Source organism: Takifugu flavidus, chromosome 13, assembly GCF_003711565.1.
Source record: "Takifugu flavidus isolate HTHZ2018 chromosome 13, ASM371156v2, whole genome shotgun sequence".
Taxonomy (NCBI): domain Eukaryota; kingdom Metazoa; phylum Chordata; class Actinopteri; order Tetraodontiformes; family Tetraodontidae; genus Takifugu; species Takifugu flavidus.
In genome coordinates, this window is record NC_079532.1 from 1,374,678 (window position 1) to 1,393,136 (window position 18,459).

At 46.0% G+C, this 18,459-nt stretch overlaps 2 protein-coding genes and 1 long non-coding RNA gene across 9 annotated transcripts; 2 read left to right on the top strand and 1 right to left on the bottom strand.

Annotated features, from left to right (window-relative positions):
- Positions 1 to 1,891: 1,891 nt before the first annotated feature.
- Positions 1,892 to 4,323, top strand: LOC130536064 (F-box/LRR-repeat protein 14-like). The gene has a single exon (XM_057051679.1). The coding sequence runs from the start codon at positions 2,427 to 2,429 to the stop codon at positions 3,636 to 3,638; it is 1,212 nt and encodes a 403-aa protein (XP_056907659.1). The 5' UTR covers positions 1,892 to 2,426; the 3' UTR covers positions 3,639 to 4,323.
- A 128-nt stretch (positions 4,324 to 4,451) lies between these two features.
- LOC130536058 (ELKS/Rab6-interacting/CAST family member 1-like) lies at positions 4,452 to 17,354 on the bottom strand. Of its 7 annotated transcripts, none has more exons than XM_057051662.1 (21): positions 17,176 to 17,354; positions 15,246 to 16,021; positions 14,940 to 15,128; positions 13,165 to 13,456; positions 12,782 to 12,909; positions 12,380 to 12,454; positions 12,131 to 12,286; positions 11,887 to 12,054; positions 11,635 to 11,802; positions 11,398 to 11,535; positions 11,170 to 11,310; positions 10,866 to 11,006; positions 10,597 to 10,790; positions 10,108 to 10,119; positions 9,635 to 9,770; positions 9,401 to 9,532; positions 8,679 to 8,839; positions 8,339 to 8,486; positions 8,147 to 8,242; positions 7,121 to 7,306; positions 4,452 to 7,037 (listed from the first exon to the last, which is right to left on the bottom strand). In XM_057051662.1, exons 2-21 carry the CDS (start codon positions 15,789 to 15,791, stop codon positions 6,900 to 6,902), a joined length of 3,345 nt encoding a protein of 1,114 aa, XP_056907642.1. In that variant the 5' UTR covers positions 15,792 to 16,021; positions 17,176 to 17,354; the 3' UTR covers positions 4,452 to 6,899. The 7 variants fall into 7 exon arrangements, with proteins under 7 accessions (XP_056907642.1, XP_056907641.1, XP_056907640.1 ...); XM_057051661.1 differs by having other exon boundaries at positions 10,108 to 10,122; XM_057051660.1 differs by having other exon boundaries at positions 12,380 to 12,457.
- Positions 16,314 to 18,070, top strand: LOC130536068 (uncharacterized). Its single transcript, XR_008953265.1, has 2 exons — positions 16,314 to 16,460; positions 17,300 to 18,070. It is a non-coding gene; the product is annotated as an uncharacterized LOC130536068 (long non-coding RNA).
- Positions 18,071 to 18,459: the final 389 nt, after the last annotated feature.

Sequence of the window (18,459 nt, forward strand, 5' to 3'; positions counted from 1 at the left end):
CATATTTTAACTAACCACTGCTCTTTGATTTCTGTTGTGCAGGAGCGCGAGCCAGTGAGTCCAGTGCGCGGCCTCGCATTAGGTGAGCCCTCAACTGTTTGGCGCGACGTGAACCGTCCTGTTCTCCCAAACAGACTCTGGGACCTGTCGTGGATGGTGGCTCATGAGATCCTCCCGGTCAGGTCCGTCATGCACTCCCGAGGCATGGCGGCACACGCAACCTGCCCCCGGCCTGGTTGTCGCACGCCTGAGTCGGTGAGGCATCTCCTCTGGGAGTGCGGTGCTGCTGAAGACCAGTGGGCAATGGCCGGCTCCTTGCAATTCCCGTACTTGCCAGTAAGGGAGTTCCTTACAGCACAACTGGTGTTGTATGGGGTGAGCCCAACTGTAATACCACCTAAAGACTTTGCCGAGCAGTGGCTCACCCTAGCCGCCATCAAAGACGTCCCATGGACCTCCAGAAACTTGCTGGTAAGGAAGCACATGCAGATCCCCCCCGTGGCTGTGATCCGGATGGCTGCAGCAACGGTTCTTGGAAGACATTTTGTCTCACCTGAAAGGCTTCTTCAATTATGAGCGGTTGGGGGGGAATTTAAGCTACTGGCGCATCAGGGGGTCAAGAAGTTAGATAAACGTGCCGTTAAATGTAGGAAAACTGAACGAGCACCTGCAGAAAACCTGCAGATAAAATTGCAGAAAGGTGATCTTTATGGGTCACAGGAGGAAAAAAGCGAACGACTGATAAGAAAATCGTTAACCTTCTTTTAGCTTATATATTTAAAGCCAGACAGGATGGTTTTAGGATGGTGCAGGGACAGGTGGATGTTCCTGACGGTGAGGCTGTCAGGTCTCAGCAGACTAAGCCTCGGGACTGGGAGTGTTGGCTGGAAAAACAACTGATTTCAGTGGACAAGTTGTTCTCATTGGTGCTGTTTCCCTCCCACACACCACTGAAGCCCTTTCAGAGGTTTGACTGGAACATGTTTGAACAACCACATGATTATTAGTATGTCATTGATATATTAGTATGATAAATAATGAATCCTAACAAGGTTTGTTGTGTGATTATTTTTCATATTTAGTGTTATAGTGCTTCAGTAACAATCCTGCAACTAAAGCCTTAGTTGGTCCATATCTATATTTCTGACAGTAAAAACCCAAATTTTCCTGACATCAAGGCCCAACGGTGCAATATTACTAAACTTCATTCTATTTCTCCAGCAACTGCCTCCTCCAGCACCTGAGAAATGGCAGGAAATGTTTGTGTTGTTTTGTTTGTTTTTTGGGGGGGATGGGGGGGGGTTACAGGGTTTCACATTAAAACCAAAGTAAAACTTTCATTTTTCACATGGTAAAGACAAAACTGACTACATTTACTAATCTGAAATTTGCAGATGGACTACAATCACCATGTGTGTGGCCAGGAAGGAAGGAAGGAAGGAAGGAAAGGAAGGAAGGAAGGAAGGAAGGAAGGAAGGAAGGAAGGAAGGAAGGAAGGAAGAGTGGATGGAAGGAAGGAAGGAAGAGTGGATGGATGGATGGAAGGAAGGATGGAAGGAAGGAAGAGTGGAAGGATGGAAGGAAGGAAGAGTGGATGGATGGACAATGGGTAGATGGATGGAAGGATGGAAGGAAGGAAGAGTGGATGGATGGATGGACGATGGATAGATGGATGTGTGGATGGATGGATGGATGATGGTAAACTCATTTTTTTTAGAAGTCCTGTATCCTAGTATTAAGGATCAGACGGGTTGTGTAATTGACCACCATAAAATGACCCGATGATAGAATTCTGTTGTTTATTGAATAGGAGATAAACGACATGGCCCTTCCGAGAGAGGCGGGTGTAGTAACACGGCGCCTTCGGCAGAAGGCGCCAGTGAGCGGATAAAGCGCTGGGAACAGATTGGACTGGGTTATTCATTTGTTGAGATCCGGGATGCGCTGTCGTTAGCGACAATGTTTCAGCAGCTACGGAAGGAAAGTTTCTATAATCTGGGAAGAAAAAGTTATCGGACATCACTTGTTATGGGCGAGAGTGAACGATAAGCTGTTTTGAAAAGTGCTGCGGGGACTTTGTTCAGCGTCGAAGCTCAGAAGTTTGGACAGTAAATGCTACTTGCTAACGATAAATGCCGCGGCATTAGCCTAGCCTGCTACCGTAAATATTACGACTGCCTTTTTGGAGTTTCGCTAATCTGCGTTATCGTTGGAACTTTCTCGTAAGGGTCCGATTTTTTTGTGCCATATCGGATGCCAAAATAACCGTGATCTCAAAGATGGGTGTTTTTTTGTTACCTTGTACACAAAGCTAATTGGCTATCGTTAGCCTGGTTCGCAAATTCGACGGCAGTTTGGGGAAGCCGACCTCGGCCGTCTTGTCGCCTGCACCGAACCCTTGCTGCTAAAACAGTCAACGAGGAGTCATGTTTGAATACGAGACACACATATCGTGCCTTTTCCCGGAGATCCTGGCCATTATTTTCAGCTATTTGGACGTCAAAGACAAAGGGAGAGTAGCCCAAGTGTGCGCGGCCTGGAGGGACGCGTCTTACCACAAGTCTGTGTGGAGGGGGGTGGAAGCCAAGCTCCATCTGCGACGAGCTAACCCGTCTCTGTTCCCCAGCCTGCAGACCAGAGGGATCAAAAAAGTTCAGATCCTCAGCTTGAGGCGAAGTCTGAGCTACGTGATCCAAGGGATGCCTCACATCGAAAGCCTTAACCTGTGCGGCTGCTTCAACCTCACTGACAGCGGACTTGGACATGCCTTCGTGCAGGACATCCCATCCCTGCGAGTGCTCAACCTCAGTCTCTGCAAACAGATCACCGACTCCAGCCTGGGCAAGATCGCCGAGTATCTCAAAAACCTGGAGGTGCTTGAACTCGGAGGCTGTAGCAACATCACCAACACGGGCCTGCTGCTCGTGGCCTGGGGTCTGCACAGACTCAAAAGCCTCAACCTGCGCAGCTGCAGGCACGTTTCTGACGTAGGCATCGGTCACCTGTCCGGCATGACCCGCAGCGCTGCAGAGGGCTGTTTGTCCCTGGAGAAGCTAACCTTGCAGGATTGCCAAAAGCTGACAGATCTGTCACTCAAACACGTCTCAAAGGGCCTTAACAAGCTCAAGGTGCTCAACCTCAGTTTCTGTGGGGGAATCTCAGATGTGGGGATGATCCACCTGTCTCACATGACCCACCTCTGCAGCCTGAACTTGCGGTCGTGCGATAACATCAGCGACACGGGGATAATGCACCTGGCCATGGGGTCCCTCCGGCTGTCTGGGCTTGACGTGTCGTTCTGTGACAAGATCGGGGACCAGAGCCTGGCCTACATCGCGCAGGGCCTGTACCAGCTGAAGTCCCTCTCCCTCTGCTCCTGCCACATCAGCGACGATGGCATCAACAGAATGGTGCGGCAGATGCACGAACTCAAAACGCTCAACATCGGCCAGTGCGGGAGGATCACAGACAAGGGCCTGGAGCTGATAGCCGACCACCTGACCCAGCTGACAGGGATCGACCTCTACGGCTGCACCAAGATCACCAAGAGGGGCCTGGAGAGGATCACACAACTCCCATGCCTTAAAGTCTTGAACCTGGGGCTGTGGCAGATGACAGAGAACGAGAGGATGAGGTGAACACTTGTCCTGGGAGTGGACAGGCGTTCCCTCGGGCGATTGTGAAAGTGAGACTGTTTCTTCTCTAAAGAGAACCTCTGTGTGACCGGCGAGAGCAGCAGATCACTGGAATATTGCTCGGACTTCCCTGTTCAGCTCTCGTCATCGTTTGTCCCCACACGTGCGTTGCTTCATCTCAGCTCATGTACACGTCTCTGATCTACCTCACACAGGAGTGCCTACTGCCGCTGAATACTAGAGCACGGTGTATATTTTTCACAAACCAGTAGATATTTTGACACCGAAAGTCTCTTTGCTAATTAATAGTTCAGCATTCTGACTTAATGACTGGAGTACCTTTGACTTTTTTTTTTTTTAACTTACCAATATTTTTTGTATTGAATGACTGAAGAAAAAACCCCAACCTACTTCAAATTGAAGTGAATGTATCACGCCTGTTTTTAAACTGGCAGTGTTTTATATTCCTGAGGAAATGAGTGTCAGCGTCTCCGTCCAAGGTTTGTCGTCATAGTAACAGGGTGTAGTGATTAACCGCTGCCAAGGCTTTATGCAATACTCATGTTCATCAGTGGTCTTCCCCCCCCAGGAGCTTCCAACAGCAGAGTATTTGAAAATAAACAGTAATTTAAGATTTATATTCATACTGTAGTGCTATTTATGAATAAAGATGGCAACTATGTTTCAATTTTGTGCATGTTATTTGTTGAATTGACCTGAATTGGGTGTTAATCTGTAGTTTCACGCTGTAAATGTTTCTGGTTTGATTTTAATGCCAGGCGTTTCGTTGCCGTTCGATGAAGAAATCCACACGTATTTAATAGGACCAACCAAGGCTTATAATTTATTTATTTACAGCCATACAAAATCGAAATAACTCACGACGTGTGTTGCTTTTTTTCTTTGACATGGTTTGATTCAACATGAACAGAAGGCGGTACAGTCCTCATACAAAATACAAAAGAAAATACTGATAAAGTGGACAAAAGCCCCTCTATCAGCACCGCGTTCAAAGAAAAGAGACAGGGAGACGTTAAGGCAAGGGCTGGGGTGCACAGGCCAATCCAGAGGGGATGCCACACAACAAATGCTCTTTTCTCTTCCTCTGAGCCAGTCTGGGGTCCGACAGGGTTGGACAGGAGATTGACCGCTCTCGGTTCCACAGGCAGGAATAAAACCAAGATCCAACCAGCATCCTCAAAAACGTTTGCCTTTGACCCAAAGGCTGTCCAAGCTGTCACTGAAACCAGGCCATGCTGGCTGGAACCTTGCTTTTATCCATCACACAGACCAAAGAAACATAGATCAAAGGGATAAGACAACATTTACATCACCTTCAGGTGAAAATAGATATAAAAAGATTAGAAACAAATGCAGTTAATGTATTCCTCCATTACACAGTCACATTTGAAAACATCTGTAGTTTATTTATTTTTTTCTCCACACAAGTCTTTTTAATGTTTGACCCCCCCCAGGTTCTGCTGAGGACATTTGACGTTTTTGTTCAGAGCAGCCTGCTCCCAGATTCTGTGCAAACATTCAATGCATATCCAGACAGTAAACATTTTTAATATATTCATATATGTATTATATTTATATATAGAACATGACTTTCTGCAAGTTACGGCAGTACTGTCACGCACACACACCCACACACACGCTTTGTCCTGAAGACAAAACAACGAGACGACTGCACTGCTGTTAACTTGTCACATAGTTGTTTATGAATGCACAACACTTTGGACATAGTTACCTTTATTCAGTCACTGGACGTATTTAATACCACATTATTTACAAACTGATCTGAAACACTTCAATCTGCTAATGTACAGATGTTCCTTTAAATGTAGACGCACTTTGTACTTAAAAACTGAGCCCTGAAGATTTTAAAAAATAAAATAAGAGGAAGCCTCGCTTCCATTTTTTCTCCCAACTGGCCTGAAAAGAAAGAAAAGGGACATCGCTTGTTTTCAGTCAACAGAAGCCAGGTTTTAAGTGAACATCAGTAGAAACTTTGGATGGGACTGATCGCTGGATCAGATCAAGCTTCATACCTTAGCACCAAGATTACAGAGGATTGAAGGTCTGTTAGGTCCAGTTCTGATCCCTCTGCATGCTTCAAGGCCACTAGAACATTCTACCACAAACTGCATACCTCATAATCAAGTGGACTTAGTGTGCAAAAACCACCTAAAAACTTAATCACCAAGAAGAAAAGCTCGTTTTTGGGGTCCTCTCAGCTCTCACGCTCGGGTTTAACAATATAGCAACTGAAGGCCGAGTTTCGCTCTTGTCCCCCCTCAGGCCCACCACCCAGTCAGACCCAAACAGATGTACGGGTGACTTGATCCGGGCCTCAGCGCAGTCCCGGCTCCAGGCTGGGACACCAAATATTTGGAGAAGCCATCGCGTTTTTTTTTTTTTTTTTGGTTTAAAAGTGTCTGCTCGGCCACCAGCAGCGGCAGTTCCAGATGTAGCAGCGTCCGGGCTAAGGACAACAAGTGCTTTCCTGTCCCGTCCATACAACACACATGAATCCCTTTAAAACAAACAATAACACAGTGACATTTTTGGCTCAAAGCCAACGTAGCCTGACATTAAGAGTATTTTAAGAACATGAATTTTCACATAAAACCCGTGTGCTATAAAGGGAGTGTTGTAATTTGTGCTGCTGTAATTATACATCATCTCACCGAGCAGATTAGGTGTCCACCGCACTGTTACCGCAGTGGAAAGTTTGGCTTTAGGGTCAACTGCAACGACGGTCCTGATCCTCACCGAGACACGACGCGGCAACGCCAGCAACTGTGAGCTTACTGTGCCGGCACCGACGTTGACCTGCTGTCAACAATGATACGTAGGAAGCTGAAGGCTGCCAAGGAACTCGGAGACGTCGTGCGGTTCATTGGTATGCTCTCATCCAGCCCGACACCTCTGTAGCTTCCTCAATACATTTAAAAAAACAACTTTTGGGAGGAGGGGGAGGATTTAGCCTCCCTCACTGTGATCCAACAGCTGTTGGATATTTAGGTGAACTACCATATTTTACCATCACCTACAAATTGCCCAAATCTCATTTGAATACAGGAAACAGGAAAGCACTTAACTGTCTTGAAAGTTACTTCCGGGTTTGAAGGGGGCAGAAAAGCTCAGTATCGGGGGGGAGAGCCTCTCTTTCTGTCGTGCTTTCGGGGCCCTGTAGTGCTCAGCTGCCACCTCGCCGAGGCCTGGGTGTCACCCTGGCTGGGTCTGAAGTCAGAGCTGTCAGCAGGACTCTTCCAGGGCATTAACAACCTGCTCCAGGATGTCGGGGCAGTAGTCTGCTATCTGCTGGAGAACAGAGTTGGCGTACTCCTGCAGCTCTCCGCTCTCCTTCTCACACACCTCCAGCTCCCATTCCAACTGCAGGGAAAGTGTAGTTTTAAATAAGTAAAAGAATAGCTTGTTTTCATCACTAAATTAAGCTAAAGATGATTTTTTTTAACCTGTTCCACACTCATCTTCTGCAGCTCCTCCTCCCAGTCTTCAGGGTTGCTGTGGTGATAGTGAGAAGGTGGCGTGAGCTGGCTCAGGATGCTGGGGTCGCGGTCGTGACACAAGTCTGTCAGGTGGGCGATGTAGAGCTTGAGCTTGCTGCGGTTCTGGGACAGGGCTAACAGAGGGGGTACCATCTGCAGGGTGGGAGGACAAAGGGGAAAAAAATGAAACGACGTTTTGGATGCACGTGATCATGTCCCATTTTGACGGATGACAGTATGAGTGAAAAGAATCATCTGCATGCACCCTGACATGGGAGCCAACCTTTACAGGTGATATATAATAAGTAAATGGTATTTATGTATGTGCAGCACAACAAAATAATTTAGTTAATAGCCAATATGTTTCAGAGTTATTTAAAACAGCACCTGTCTCTGTGGATCACAATGTCAGGAGCAAATTATGGCTGTTAGAGACATGCAAGGTTAAGATGTGTGATGGAATTGAGCCACGATCAATCAATCCATCCCCTTAGCTTGTGCGTGCAAACACAAGAACACCACAGATCACCGTGCAGTAAGCCAACAAGAAGTAAATGAACAGCATGAAGACACAGGATGACCTGCTGTCAAAGACGCAATGACGACACGGACGCGTATAATTCAAAAATAAAAGCAACGACACGCAGCTGAAAGTAGAAACAATGAGAGAGAGATGAATAAATGCCCCACAGAGCAGAAATGAAGAAAGATGTGGCAGGTTTGGCTTGTACGAGCTCACCCTTCTGAACAAAAAGAGCTGTGAGAGAGAGGGAGGCCAAAAGGTTGGCTATGCCCAGATACCCTCCTCATCATCCTGTTAGCCACAAGGTGAGTCAGTCGCAGCAATAGAGAAAACACTGGGTTAGTGTGCTAACAGACGTACAGCAACGGTTAAAAACGAACAGGGAAAACCTGTGACTTTAACTACCGACCTTCCACATTCTAGAAAAATTGCTGAAGGCTAAAGGGAACCCGTGTCCCAACAGGTGATACCTGATCTGGAGAGGGTTTATGATTAGCGTGGTCAGGAGCAGTCTTCAGGTGGTCATCCTCATAGTTGTCTGCCATCAGCTTCATTCGGTTTTGTGTCTTAAAATAAAGAAAAATTAAAGCTGTAGAAATGTGCAGTCATGCAGATCGGGCCTGAGTTGGAGCAGCAGCCCCTCCTGGTATCTGCAGCCCCACCTGCTGTTTGAGCTGCTGCACGAGTCTGTCCTTCTCCCGTTTCAACAACGCCACCTCGTCCTGCGTCTTCTTTTTCTTCGATGAAGACAGCTCCAGTAGGGCAATGTTAGCGTCCTTCTCACTGATGGCAGCCAAGAGCGCCTCCTGCCTGTGAGGGTGGCATAAAACATTGTCGCATTTAACCAGAGGGAATAAGCTCACTTGTCATGTATTATTCATCGGCTGTAATATCATCCAGTCAGCTGGGAAGGGCCAGAATTGGATGACATTTTACAAGAGGAAGGCAGCAATCGATACTCCACGGTCTATCCTTTCCCCCCCCGGGCGTCTCAGCTCTTACTTCATCTCCAGCACCTCCTCCAGGTGTTTCCTGCGCTCAGCACGCAGGGTTGATAGGTGTGCCTCTTTCTCACACAGAGACTGCTGGGTGGAAGCCAGCTTGGCCCTCATGGACTCCAGCTCCTGTTTCACCTTCTCCATGGCCCCCAGCAGCTCCTCCATCTGGGAGACCACACAATAATTTAACCAGAACACAGAGTTCATCATCGCACTGTTAAAAGGTTCCTTCTAAATTGATCCATGACAATATGTTTATTCACAACCCGTTGATGAGGAAAGAGCAGGTTTAGGAGTGCCTGGGCTGGAAACAGCAACCCCTGACATTATGATGCAAACCAGACAAAAAAATTCCTGAATGTGATGAAAGCCTCTAAATGATTGTGGGACTACATGAGTCATGGAGGCATTGCTATTAGTGTGTCCACTCCAGGAAGTGTTGTTGGCCACTGATGGAGGTCACACTATCAGGGCTCATACCTTTGACCACTTTAAGTGGGCGAGGTTGGACTCATGCATTGGTTTGAGTGAGTGCTTCTGAGAGGCGGTTGTGTAGAAGAGAGAAAACAAGAGAAACTGATGAGTGACGATAGACAGGACTCAAGAGAAGACAGAGGATGGGGGTGCAGAAGGACAGGAGACATTCCAGTGGTGAGTAAACAAAATAAACTGAGCATTTTAGTGGGGCTGTGCAGGTGAGAGGTGGAGTTGTGACCCTGGAGGTACCTGTTTCTCCTGGAGAGACCTGGCAGACTCCTCCTGGGCCAGCACCATCTCCCTCTCTGCATTAATCTGAACACTCTCCCTCAGGGCCTCCTCCAATTCCTCAATGCGTTCCACCTTCTGGCGAAGAGTGTCCTTCAGAGCAGCGAGTCGCAAAACCCAATTAAGGTTTCTCGTGGCAGTAAACGCATATATTAGCAGCACGGAGTAGGTGGACACGTGGAATGCACGGCTCACCTTCGCCTGCTGGGAGTTCTCAGACAGATTGTCCTCCCTCTTCCTGGCCTCCTCCATCAGTCGAGCATTCTTGCTCTTCTCCACCTGCTCCTTGTGCTTCAGTGAGGCCACCTTCTTTGACTGGTCCTTCATCTGCCTGTGTGTCACCAGAGGATGCACAGGAAACACTATATATGTCATACGTATAATATATATTACTGTAAACATTTCCCATGGGAATAACTTAACAAATGGAACATTTTCAACAAATGGAATGATTTTTTTCACACAAATATGCAAAAGAATAATGGTAATAAGTAAAGCACTGTAGTATAAGAGTGAGGAAAATAAAAGAACTTGAAAAGGGGATGAGGAAAAAAGAAAAAAAAAGAAAAAAACTATTCAGAATTAAGCTCAATGGTGACAACACTGAAAACTGGCAAAGAGGGAAATAAAGGGCAAAATAAAAAGGCGCGAAGAATACAAATACTAACCTGGAGGCCATGCTGCTGGGATTAGACATTTCCAGGGTGAGAATGAGAAAGCAGTAAAGATAAAACTCACATAAGGCTCATTTCAGGCAAGAAAAAGTCTAAGAGCTCTAAGAAATAGGTACAGTATTGGAGTCTGGTCGAGGGTCAGATGATTCACCTCATACGCGTCCAGCAGTATAACATTATACAACTATAAAATTACACTGAAAACATAACACAGCCACACCTACACACAAATAACAATATCATATAGACTGCAGACATATCTTGCAAAAAAGTGAGCTTTTCTTCATGTCCCCTGAATAAAACACACAGAGGAACATAAACAACATAAAAGTTAGTTGCTTTCTACCAACAGCATATGATGGATTCAAACACCACAAGGATCATTGAAACCCTTTAAATTAAAAAAATAGATCAAGTAAACCATCGTCACAATGAACTGATAAAGATCCATTAACACGTGATGCTGTTCATGGATACACCCACCTCTCCAGTTCGTTAATCTTTTTATCTTTGTCATTCTTCTCATTTTCCATTTCCCGAAGGATCTCCAGCAGCCGGTCAACCTCAGCTTGGGCCTTTCCAGAGTCCTCTTTGTGGCGGGCCACTTCCTGCTCAAGGTTCTGAATACGCTCAGACACTTCGGTGTTAGCTTGAGCCTCCAGGGCCGCATTCTGAGCCTAAGGACAGACAGGAAAATACACGTTAGCGGCAATTTACATGTTTGAGTTGATTCCATTTAGGGGGACCTCTACCCTCTTCAGCTGGTTCTCCAGTTTAAGACATTCCTCCCTCTTCTGCTCTAAGGTGATCTCTAGACTCTTCAGTTTGGAGTCCTTCTTCAGCCCAGAGGAGGCTAGAGATGATGCATGCTCCTTCAAGTCCAACAAGGATGTCTGCAGACACACACCCACACAGGTAAGAATAAACCCACCGATTACATTAGTTCTTGTGCAGGAACCTGTGACTCATTGAAACAGGACCAATAAAAATGCTGCTCATTTCAGATGGGGTTTTAACAGAAAGGGGAATAACAGGAGCCGTCTCTTTGTTTCTCACCTCTCTGTCAGACAGGTCTCCCTGCAGCAAACTCAGTCTTTCCTTCAACTCTTTCAGTTCTTTCTTGTTACAGTCGAGCTCCTCCGTCTTCTCCCGATCGTCCCTGTCTCGCTGCTCCTTCAGACGCTCAATAATGCGCTCCTAAGAGGTGAAGACACAGATTACGTGCCCTTCCTTCACAACCCCCCCGGCCACCATACGTCAGTAAAAATGAGCCAGCAGACAAACCTTTTCTGCTAGAGACTCCTCCAGTGTGGTGAGAGCAGTGTCGGTGTTGGACGTGTCTGCCTGTAAAGATTTGACCCTCTCCTTCAGACTGCTCATCTGCTTCTCTTTGTCCCTCAGCTGCTCCTGCAGGTTCTCAATCTGTACGGCAAACCCAGTCAGAGCCATCATCAATTGCAGGGCAAACACATCTCCAAGGTTAGTTCATAAAAAGCGGCTTCTTTAAAACCTCTACACCACCTTCTTCTGCAGCACGTTAACTTTACGCTCCTTGACCTCCAGCATGTCTTTGAGGTCGTGGATTTCCCCGTTGAGGGTGCCCTTCTCTTCTGAAATCTCTTGAATCTGTTTGCTCTTTTTGTTTAGAGTCGCCTCTTTTTCCTCCAGACGCAGACGTAAAGCATCCACCTGGGAAACACAAAATGCGTTGGTGCTGGTCCAACGAGTACAAAGTGTCCACCCTCTTTGTGTTGGTGGTCCCAGATTCCGTACCTCTGTCTGTAAGATAGCAGCTCTCTGCTCCTTGGCTGTGAGGGACTCTTTCAGAACTTCAATATGCTGCTTGCTGTCTGAGAATTGGTTTGTTAGTGTTTCTAACTTGGTCTGCAAACCGAGCAACTCGGTGTCTTTTCTTGAAAGGTCCTGCTTCACCTGCTCCATCTGAAAAAGACAAGGGGAACAAAAGGGTGAGATGAAGGTGAACCGGGGTGAGTCAGTTCGCTCAGACTCATCTCACCTTGTTCTTCATAAACTTGGTGTGACTGCGGTAGACCTCCATCTGCTTCATTTCCTCCTGACGCTCCTCGCAGCTCAGGAGCCCATTGGACTTCAGCATTAATAACTCCTCCTCCATGTCTCTCATGTTCCTATCCATGGAGTTAATTTTTGCATCCTAGTGTGATATAGAGGTGTTAAAATGGTAGCAGACCACATAAGCATCTAAAAACAACACAAAAAAACGATCTTTTTCTATTTAAATCATCACCTTCATGTCGATGACAGTCTGCAGAGCCTTAGTCTTTGTAGACTCTGGGGTTCCCTCATACCGACGATGTAACTCCTGCTGGTTCAGATCACAAGGTAACATATATAATTAATCAATACATCACAACAGGCTGTGGTATCATGTCACAGCTAAGGGGCGTTCTTAACCCCCATTGCAGAAGAACTTTGGCTATTTGTAAAATTCTATTTTCTTGACATTAAATTTGGCTTCGATGGATTGTGTATCCGCCAACAACTGTTGGTGTTTCTGAGGGGCCACCAGGAATATCTCGATATCGGTTAAATGTAGTGCGGCTAAGAACCATCCAGACTGTGTGAAATCACCTTTCTGCTTTATAAGTGAAGAGTACCACAGCATAAACACAACCTGGAGTGAATTTACCTCTCTGAGCGCAGTAATTTCTCTGTCTCTCTGGTCCAATAAACTTTCGAGGTGATGCCTGTGCATCTCTGCATCAGCCAGTCGCCTGGTTTGCTCCTGGTCCTCTTCTGAAGCCTTAGCAGACGGTCCTGAGACAGACACAAATATATGTTATCAAGCTGAAGTTGATAGACATTCACAAAACAAACAGTTAACCTTTGTGGGAGCTTAAACACTTTTTTTTGGCACATTTTCACATGCGCCATCTTCCAAGCACTTGATTTACATTAAAATGAATTAAACATTCCAACAGAAATATTTAAATACATTCTCAGCCATTTCATCTAAACACCAGGATTCAATGTCAGACAGAGGGAACAACATCAACACTCCTGAGGCCTGACCTTTGCTCTGCAGTATTTCCAGAAGTTTCTTGATGGACTCGTCTCTGGCTCCCAGGGTTTGCTTCTGCGTGTCGATCCTAATCTCCATCTCTTCCAGCGTCTTCCTGAGGAGGAAGAGCTCTTTGGCCTGCCTCTCATGCTCGGCCTGTAGCCGCCGGTAGTTCTCCTCTGTAGGCTCAGATGTCAGCGCCAGTTCCCGGACATGGCTGGCCGGGTCCTGCTGGAACAGCTGGTTCAGATCCCTTTGGATCCTCAGCTCATCCTGGAGAGCCTGAACAGTCATCTGGAGATGCTATGGATTCACGTGAGATGCAGATACTCTTGTTACTACTAATTTAGGGTTGGTAACAAAACAACAACAACTATGAATTAATTCACAGCACATGGATATATGAACAAAACATTTGGAATTTCTAAATACAACCAAATTTAACATCAGCAGGCCCTGTGTTGCATGGAAGTACAAAAAATATAAAGACGGTAGCACCACCAAGAGCAGGGCTGAGAATAGTGATACACAAATGGTGAAACACAATCGGTCCAGTGTAATGTGGCATCGTTTGTGGCATCTGACGACAAAAACACTTGGCAGAGCTGCTGTACGACAGGAACAGAAGGCAGCGTTATACTCTGGTCTCAACCAGCTGTGAGCCTCTTCAGATGACAGAACAAAGGAAGAAGTCAGTGTCTGCCTTCAATTTTCTCCTCAAGTTCCCTCCCTCTCCTTTGTCATTTTCTCCTTCACACACACACACACACACACACACACATGCGCGCGCACACGCCTCCCCTGCACTTGCCCCGTCACTCCACACCAGTATTTTCACTTCCTCTCTCACCAGCCCTCCCTTTCCCATCTTTCTCTCCACCCCGTAACCGAGGCTGAGTCACTGCTGTGACTGTACGACACCCCCTCAACATACACACGGGCAAATGCGTGCACAAACAAGCAAGCCGCTCACACACACGCCAACCTTCTTTATTCATCGTCCCTAATCTTCTCTGCTCTTGGCCAGGAGAGATAGCGCTCAGGTGTTTGTAAAAGCGCGCAAGTAAATTAAACTGGATCAATCATAAAAATAATTAAAAGCCATTTCTCAACTGGTTTTGCAAAACAGAACCAACTATCTAGTACTCTTGACACAAAAAAAGCAAACGTGCAGCCTTTTAAATTACTGTTATGTGGGTCTACATCAGTAAAAGCACACAGTCAACTAAAACTGTAATTAGCCAAACGCCTTTGAGTACAAGTGTGTGTCTGACTGTTTCCTGTTGTTCTCCATGCCAGCGTCGGAGGGGGAGGCTGACATACGTAGGCAGACATCTTTTAATTACAGCACCCCCCTATTAGCCCTGTGTTAGCTGGGTACGGCCGGGAATTAGCACACAGTGTGATTTTGGGATCCAGCGGGAGTGAAAACAGCAAATTAGCCAGATCGACTCAGCCATTTCAAATTCAGGGCAAGAGCTATTTTGTTCCGTGACAGAAACCTAATGTGAACCATTCCTCCAACATGTTTCACCCTATTCCTCCCATCTCGCAGATCTGCATAAAGATACAAAAATGTTGATGCTGAAATTAGAGTTACTTCTGCTTTCGTACTCATCAGAAGCGCCAGCATACAGCTGGGAATCAAAAGCTCTCCAAACTGGTGCAGAGAGAGCAGTGTGTTGACTTGTGCTCAAGGCTGAATGAAAAGCATTCAGAGTCGAGGGCAATAAATTAAATGGCAACTTTAGAGACATTGACAAATCAGTGAATCAGGAAGCCTCACCTGTGCCTCATCTTGAATCACACGGTACTGTTCCTTCCAGACTGTGATCTTAGAAGCCTCGTCCTTCCTGAGCGCTCGCTCCTTTTTTAATTCTGGGCTCCAGAAGGTTTTGATAGAATTCATGGACGAACTGAGCTTGCTCTCTTTAACTTCCGCCTCTCGACGCAGCATCTCATTCTCACGCAAGACCTGGGACAAAAGATGAGGAACATCAATGCTGCGTAGGTGTTCCTACAAGGTTTGACAAGCAAATCTACAGCCTTTTAAAATATTCTGCGCCCTCGCTTTCAAATGCAAACAAAATACCTCTTTCAGCTGAGCCTGCAGATCCAAGATAGTGTTGTCTCTGGCCTGCCTGAGTGAATGTGGCACAGTGGAGGCCATATGGTGGTCCCCAAAAGCCAGAGCATCACCTGCTATCATGCCCACTGGCAGTATGGCATTGCCTGGCACAGTGGTGGAGATGTTGGGGGTGCTGGCAGCGACAACCCCACTGCTGCTGCTCCTTGAACCATAGGTCACCCTTTGTCTCCCAATGGTGGTCATTGTCCCACCGCTTTTTGGGAGGTTGTCTCCAGTCATGGCAACTTCATTGTCACTAAGGTACATAGGGCCTGAAGTGGCATAGGCGGCATTGAGCGACTGGATATTTTCCATGGAGAGCGTCTTGCCCCCTGCTCCTCCAGGACCACCCCCACTGCCACCAGTGCTGTTGGTGCGACGGTGCCCCATCCGAGGAGAGCGGGGAAGGCGAGGTGAACGACCGGATCCCTGGCTGCCTGTGCTTCCTCCATCTCTTCCTCCACTATGGTTGGCATCCCCTCTGCCAACAGAACGGGCGCTACCATACATCGTTTGCTAAAGGAATGGAGCCCGCAGCAGCTTTGAAGTATGTCCTTGAGTCTCTGGATAGATACTGTTCTTTTCTTTTATTGTACCCGATTATTGAAGGGACAACAGTCCGTTACATGGAGATGTTCGGGACCACGTTCATGATAAACATCCTGATGAATGTCCAGTGTCACGGACAGAAGATATTTATTTTCAATTGAAGCTATTCGGTGCAACAATGAAACATCAACCTGCAAGCAAAACAGAATTTTTCCATATTATTGACACAGCAGTCCCATGCAAAGGCATCTTAACTACTAAAAACGATACACTGGCAAGGAATTTCCAGTTACTTCCTACTGGAAACTGCACTAAAACTTTCAAATGTCAAGGTCCTTTCAAGATTTTTAATCATTTGCTGCAATGGGTGATAGGAAAAGTTTTTTCTTAACCAGAATCCCTCTGTTGGCACAGACTGTTACATAACTGTACAAAATCAAGTCGAAGAACAAAATTCAACTCGGGTGAGGCTATTGGGGAACTTGGGGTCACAGATGTGGAACAGAGGTTTCCGCATTTAGGTTTATTCTGTTTGGGATGAAACGCTACACACCAAGTATCTTACACTGGACTATCTCCCAAGAGATCTGGGGGCTTTAAAAGAAAGGACTTTAACTAGTATGGCCTCTGGTGTGTGTTGTTTTAACTCTATTTCAACTAAAGCTATTAAACTAGGCAGCCTGCGTGGCCTTGCTAGCAGCTAACGTTACCTTAACATAGCGGCTAACAGCAAAAGCTGACGTTTGTCTCCAATTAATTCTTATATGAGAGCAACTCTTTACATATTCTCAGCTGCCTTGAGCCACTGGAAAGCATGCTCGTGTGTTTTGTTAGGAGTGATGGTTTTTGATTCCGTATTTTTTCGCCCCCACCAATGAAGCCGTTATAGACTAGCATGGGAGGGAGAAGGGATTGTCCCTGGTGGACATCACAGGGGGAAAATGTGGATGCTTGTTAATCAAATCAGAATAGAAGCAGCGATTCTAAGAAACTAGATGGATATACGTCAGATTATTACAGACTGGAACCATGTAGGTCAATGTTAGCCAGGGTTTAAACCTTTAGCACAAGCTTGACGAACTGCTGTGGTCCGTCTCGGAGACACCCTCGTCCAGCCTATTTTCTACCGACTTTACCGAGCTTCTTCTCCATTATCTTTATCCACACGGTAGCTGAGAGTCTGGGAGTTATCACCAAACAGTGCGACGCCAAACGCTCAGGCGCTGTTTTTCGCCGTGATCCGGCTTGAATCCGAATTTATGCGGCCGAGCAGATTCTCTATTTTCTCTGGCAAATGCTGACAATAGCCAGAGGTGGAAAAAATCCTCTCCGAGAAAAAAATTACCTTTGTTGTTGCCTGCTGGAGCTGAGATCGGTGCCAATAAGGAATCCCGAACCGCCGCAAAAAGCTGTCATTTTATGTCAGTCCCGGAGCGAACCACTATCTGATTTTTCCATCTTTTCTCCAGCAGAAGCAGCGGCTCACAAGAGCCAGGGCGCCCGAGTGACGTCAGGCCTCCGGGGCGCGTCCGCGACAGCCTCCCTCGCCACGCTTGAGTTTTAAACGCGCGTTCCCGACGCTGGAAGCAGCGCTGGTGGTGATGGGAGTGGCGGGGTGACAGCAGAAGGAACAGAACGCATTTCTGACGAATCAAACGCTTGAATTTGGGTTTAAAAGGCCCGAGGAAAGGCTGCGGACAAGCGTATCGATTTTATCTCAATGGGAATACGCTTTGAAGTTGAGGAATAATTCGTTATTGTTAGCGAATTATTCATTTGGAACACGGAGCTTCGAGCCAAAAAGAGGGCTTTTTTTATTTTTTGTGAAATACTGCAAAAGATTAGGCGTGTATTACACCCGTAACCAGCAGGGGGCAGTAATTACACACTGAAACATGTGACAAAACTACATGGCTTTATCAGTCAAGTCTTAAGAACTTTTAAAATTGGATATATTTCAACGGTTCAGTTCATATACGTACACTTGGAGCTTTATTGAAATAATCAAAAAATATTTTGAGTGACCCACAGAGTTAACGTTAAGACTTATATCCTTTATATATCACGAAACCCAGAAGTTCCAACGAACTGAACCGATTCTGGGCTAAAATTATATGTATTTTTGTGGTATTCAGACACAGTTTTATTGGTGGCTAGCACAAATGTCTGCCGAGGTTCGTTATAAATTCATATCCACAGGTGTAAACTTTTGACCCGCTTTCAAAATATTCAGGATAAAAGAATAAAATATCTCGTATTAAGCCACATTATTAGCAATACATTTTTCTGTCAGTCATGTTTGTGCTGTAAAATGTGTTTTAAAGAGGTACTTTCCTTTGGCTTTTCGTTTCTGTGTATCTGGAAGTGCTGCAAAAATCCCCTTGTTAAAACAAAGCTTATCTGAAACACAATTCTTGCTTGGTTTCGCAAATATCCAGCAGATTAAGAAAATAGTTTTATCCCCTAAAACATCTTTTCTCTTCATTCATGAACATTGCTGCACACAATCGAACGTGATCTGAAAATTACCATGGAATTAGGTGATATTTATTGAAATCATAATGCACACTGGGGAGTGCTGACAAACCATCCACTAAATTATTACACATACGCTGTTAAAGTACTCAAA

Bases quoted from the DNA above. Each gene is read 5' to 3' on its own strand.
- LOC130536064 (XM_057051679.1), top strand. From the start codon at position 2,427: ATGTTTGAATACGAGACACACATATCGTGCCTTTTCCCGGAGATCCTG.
- LOC130536058 (XM_057051659.1), bottom strand. From the start codon at position 15,791: ATGTATGGTAGCGCCCGTTCTGTTGGCAGAGGGGATGCCAACCATAGT. The intron at 11,007-11,169 runs GTGAGAAACAAA...GTGTGTCTGCAG, and splicing joins GAGACCTGTCTGACAGAGAG to ACATCCTTGTTGGACTTGAA. The intron at 10,791-10,865 runs GTAGAGGTCCCC...GTCTGTCCTTAG, and splicing joins TGGAGAACCAGCTGAAGAGG to GCTCAGAATGCGGCCCTGGA.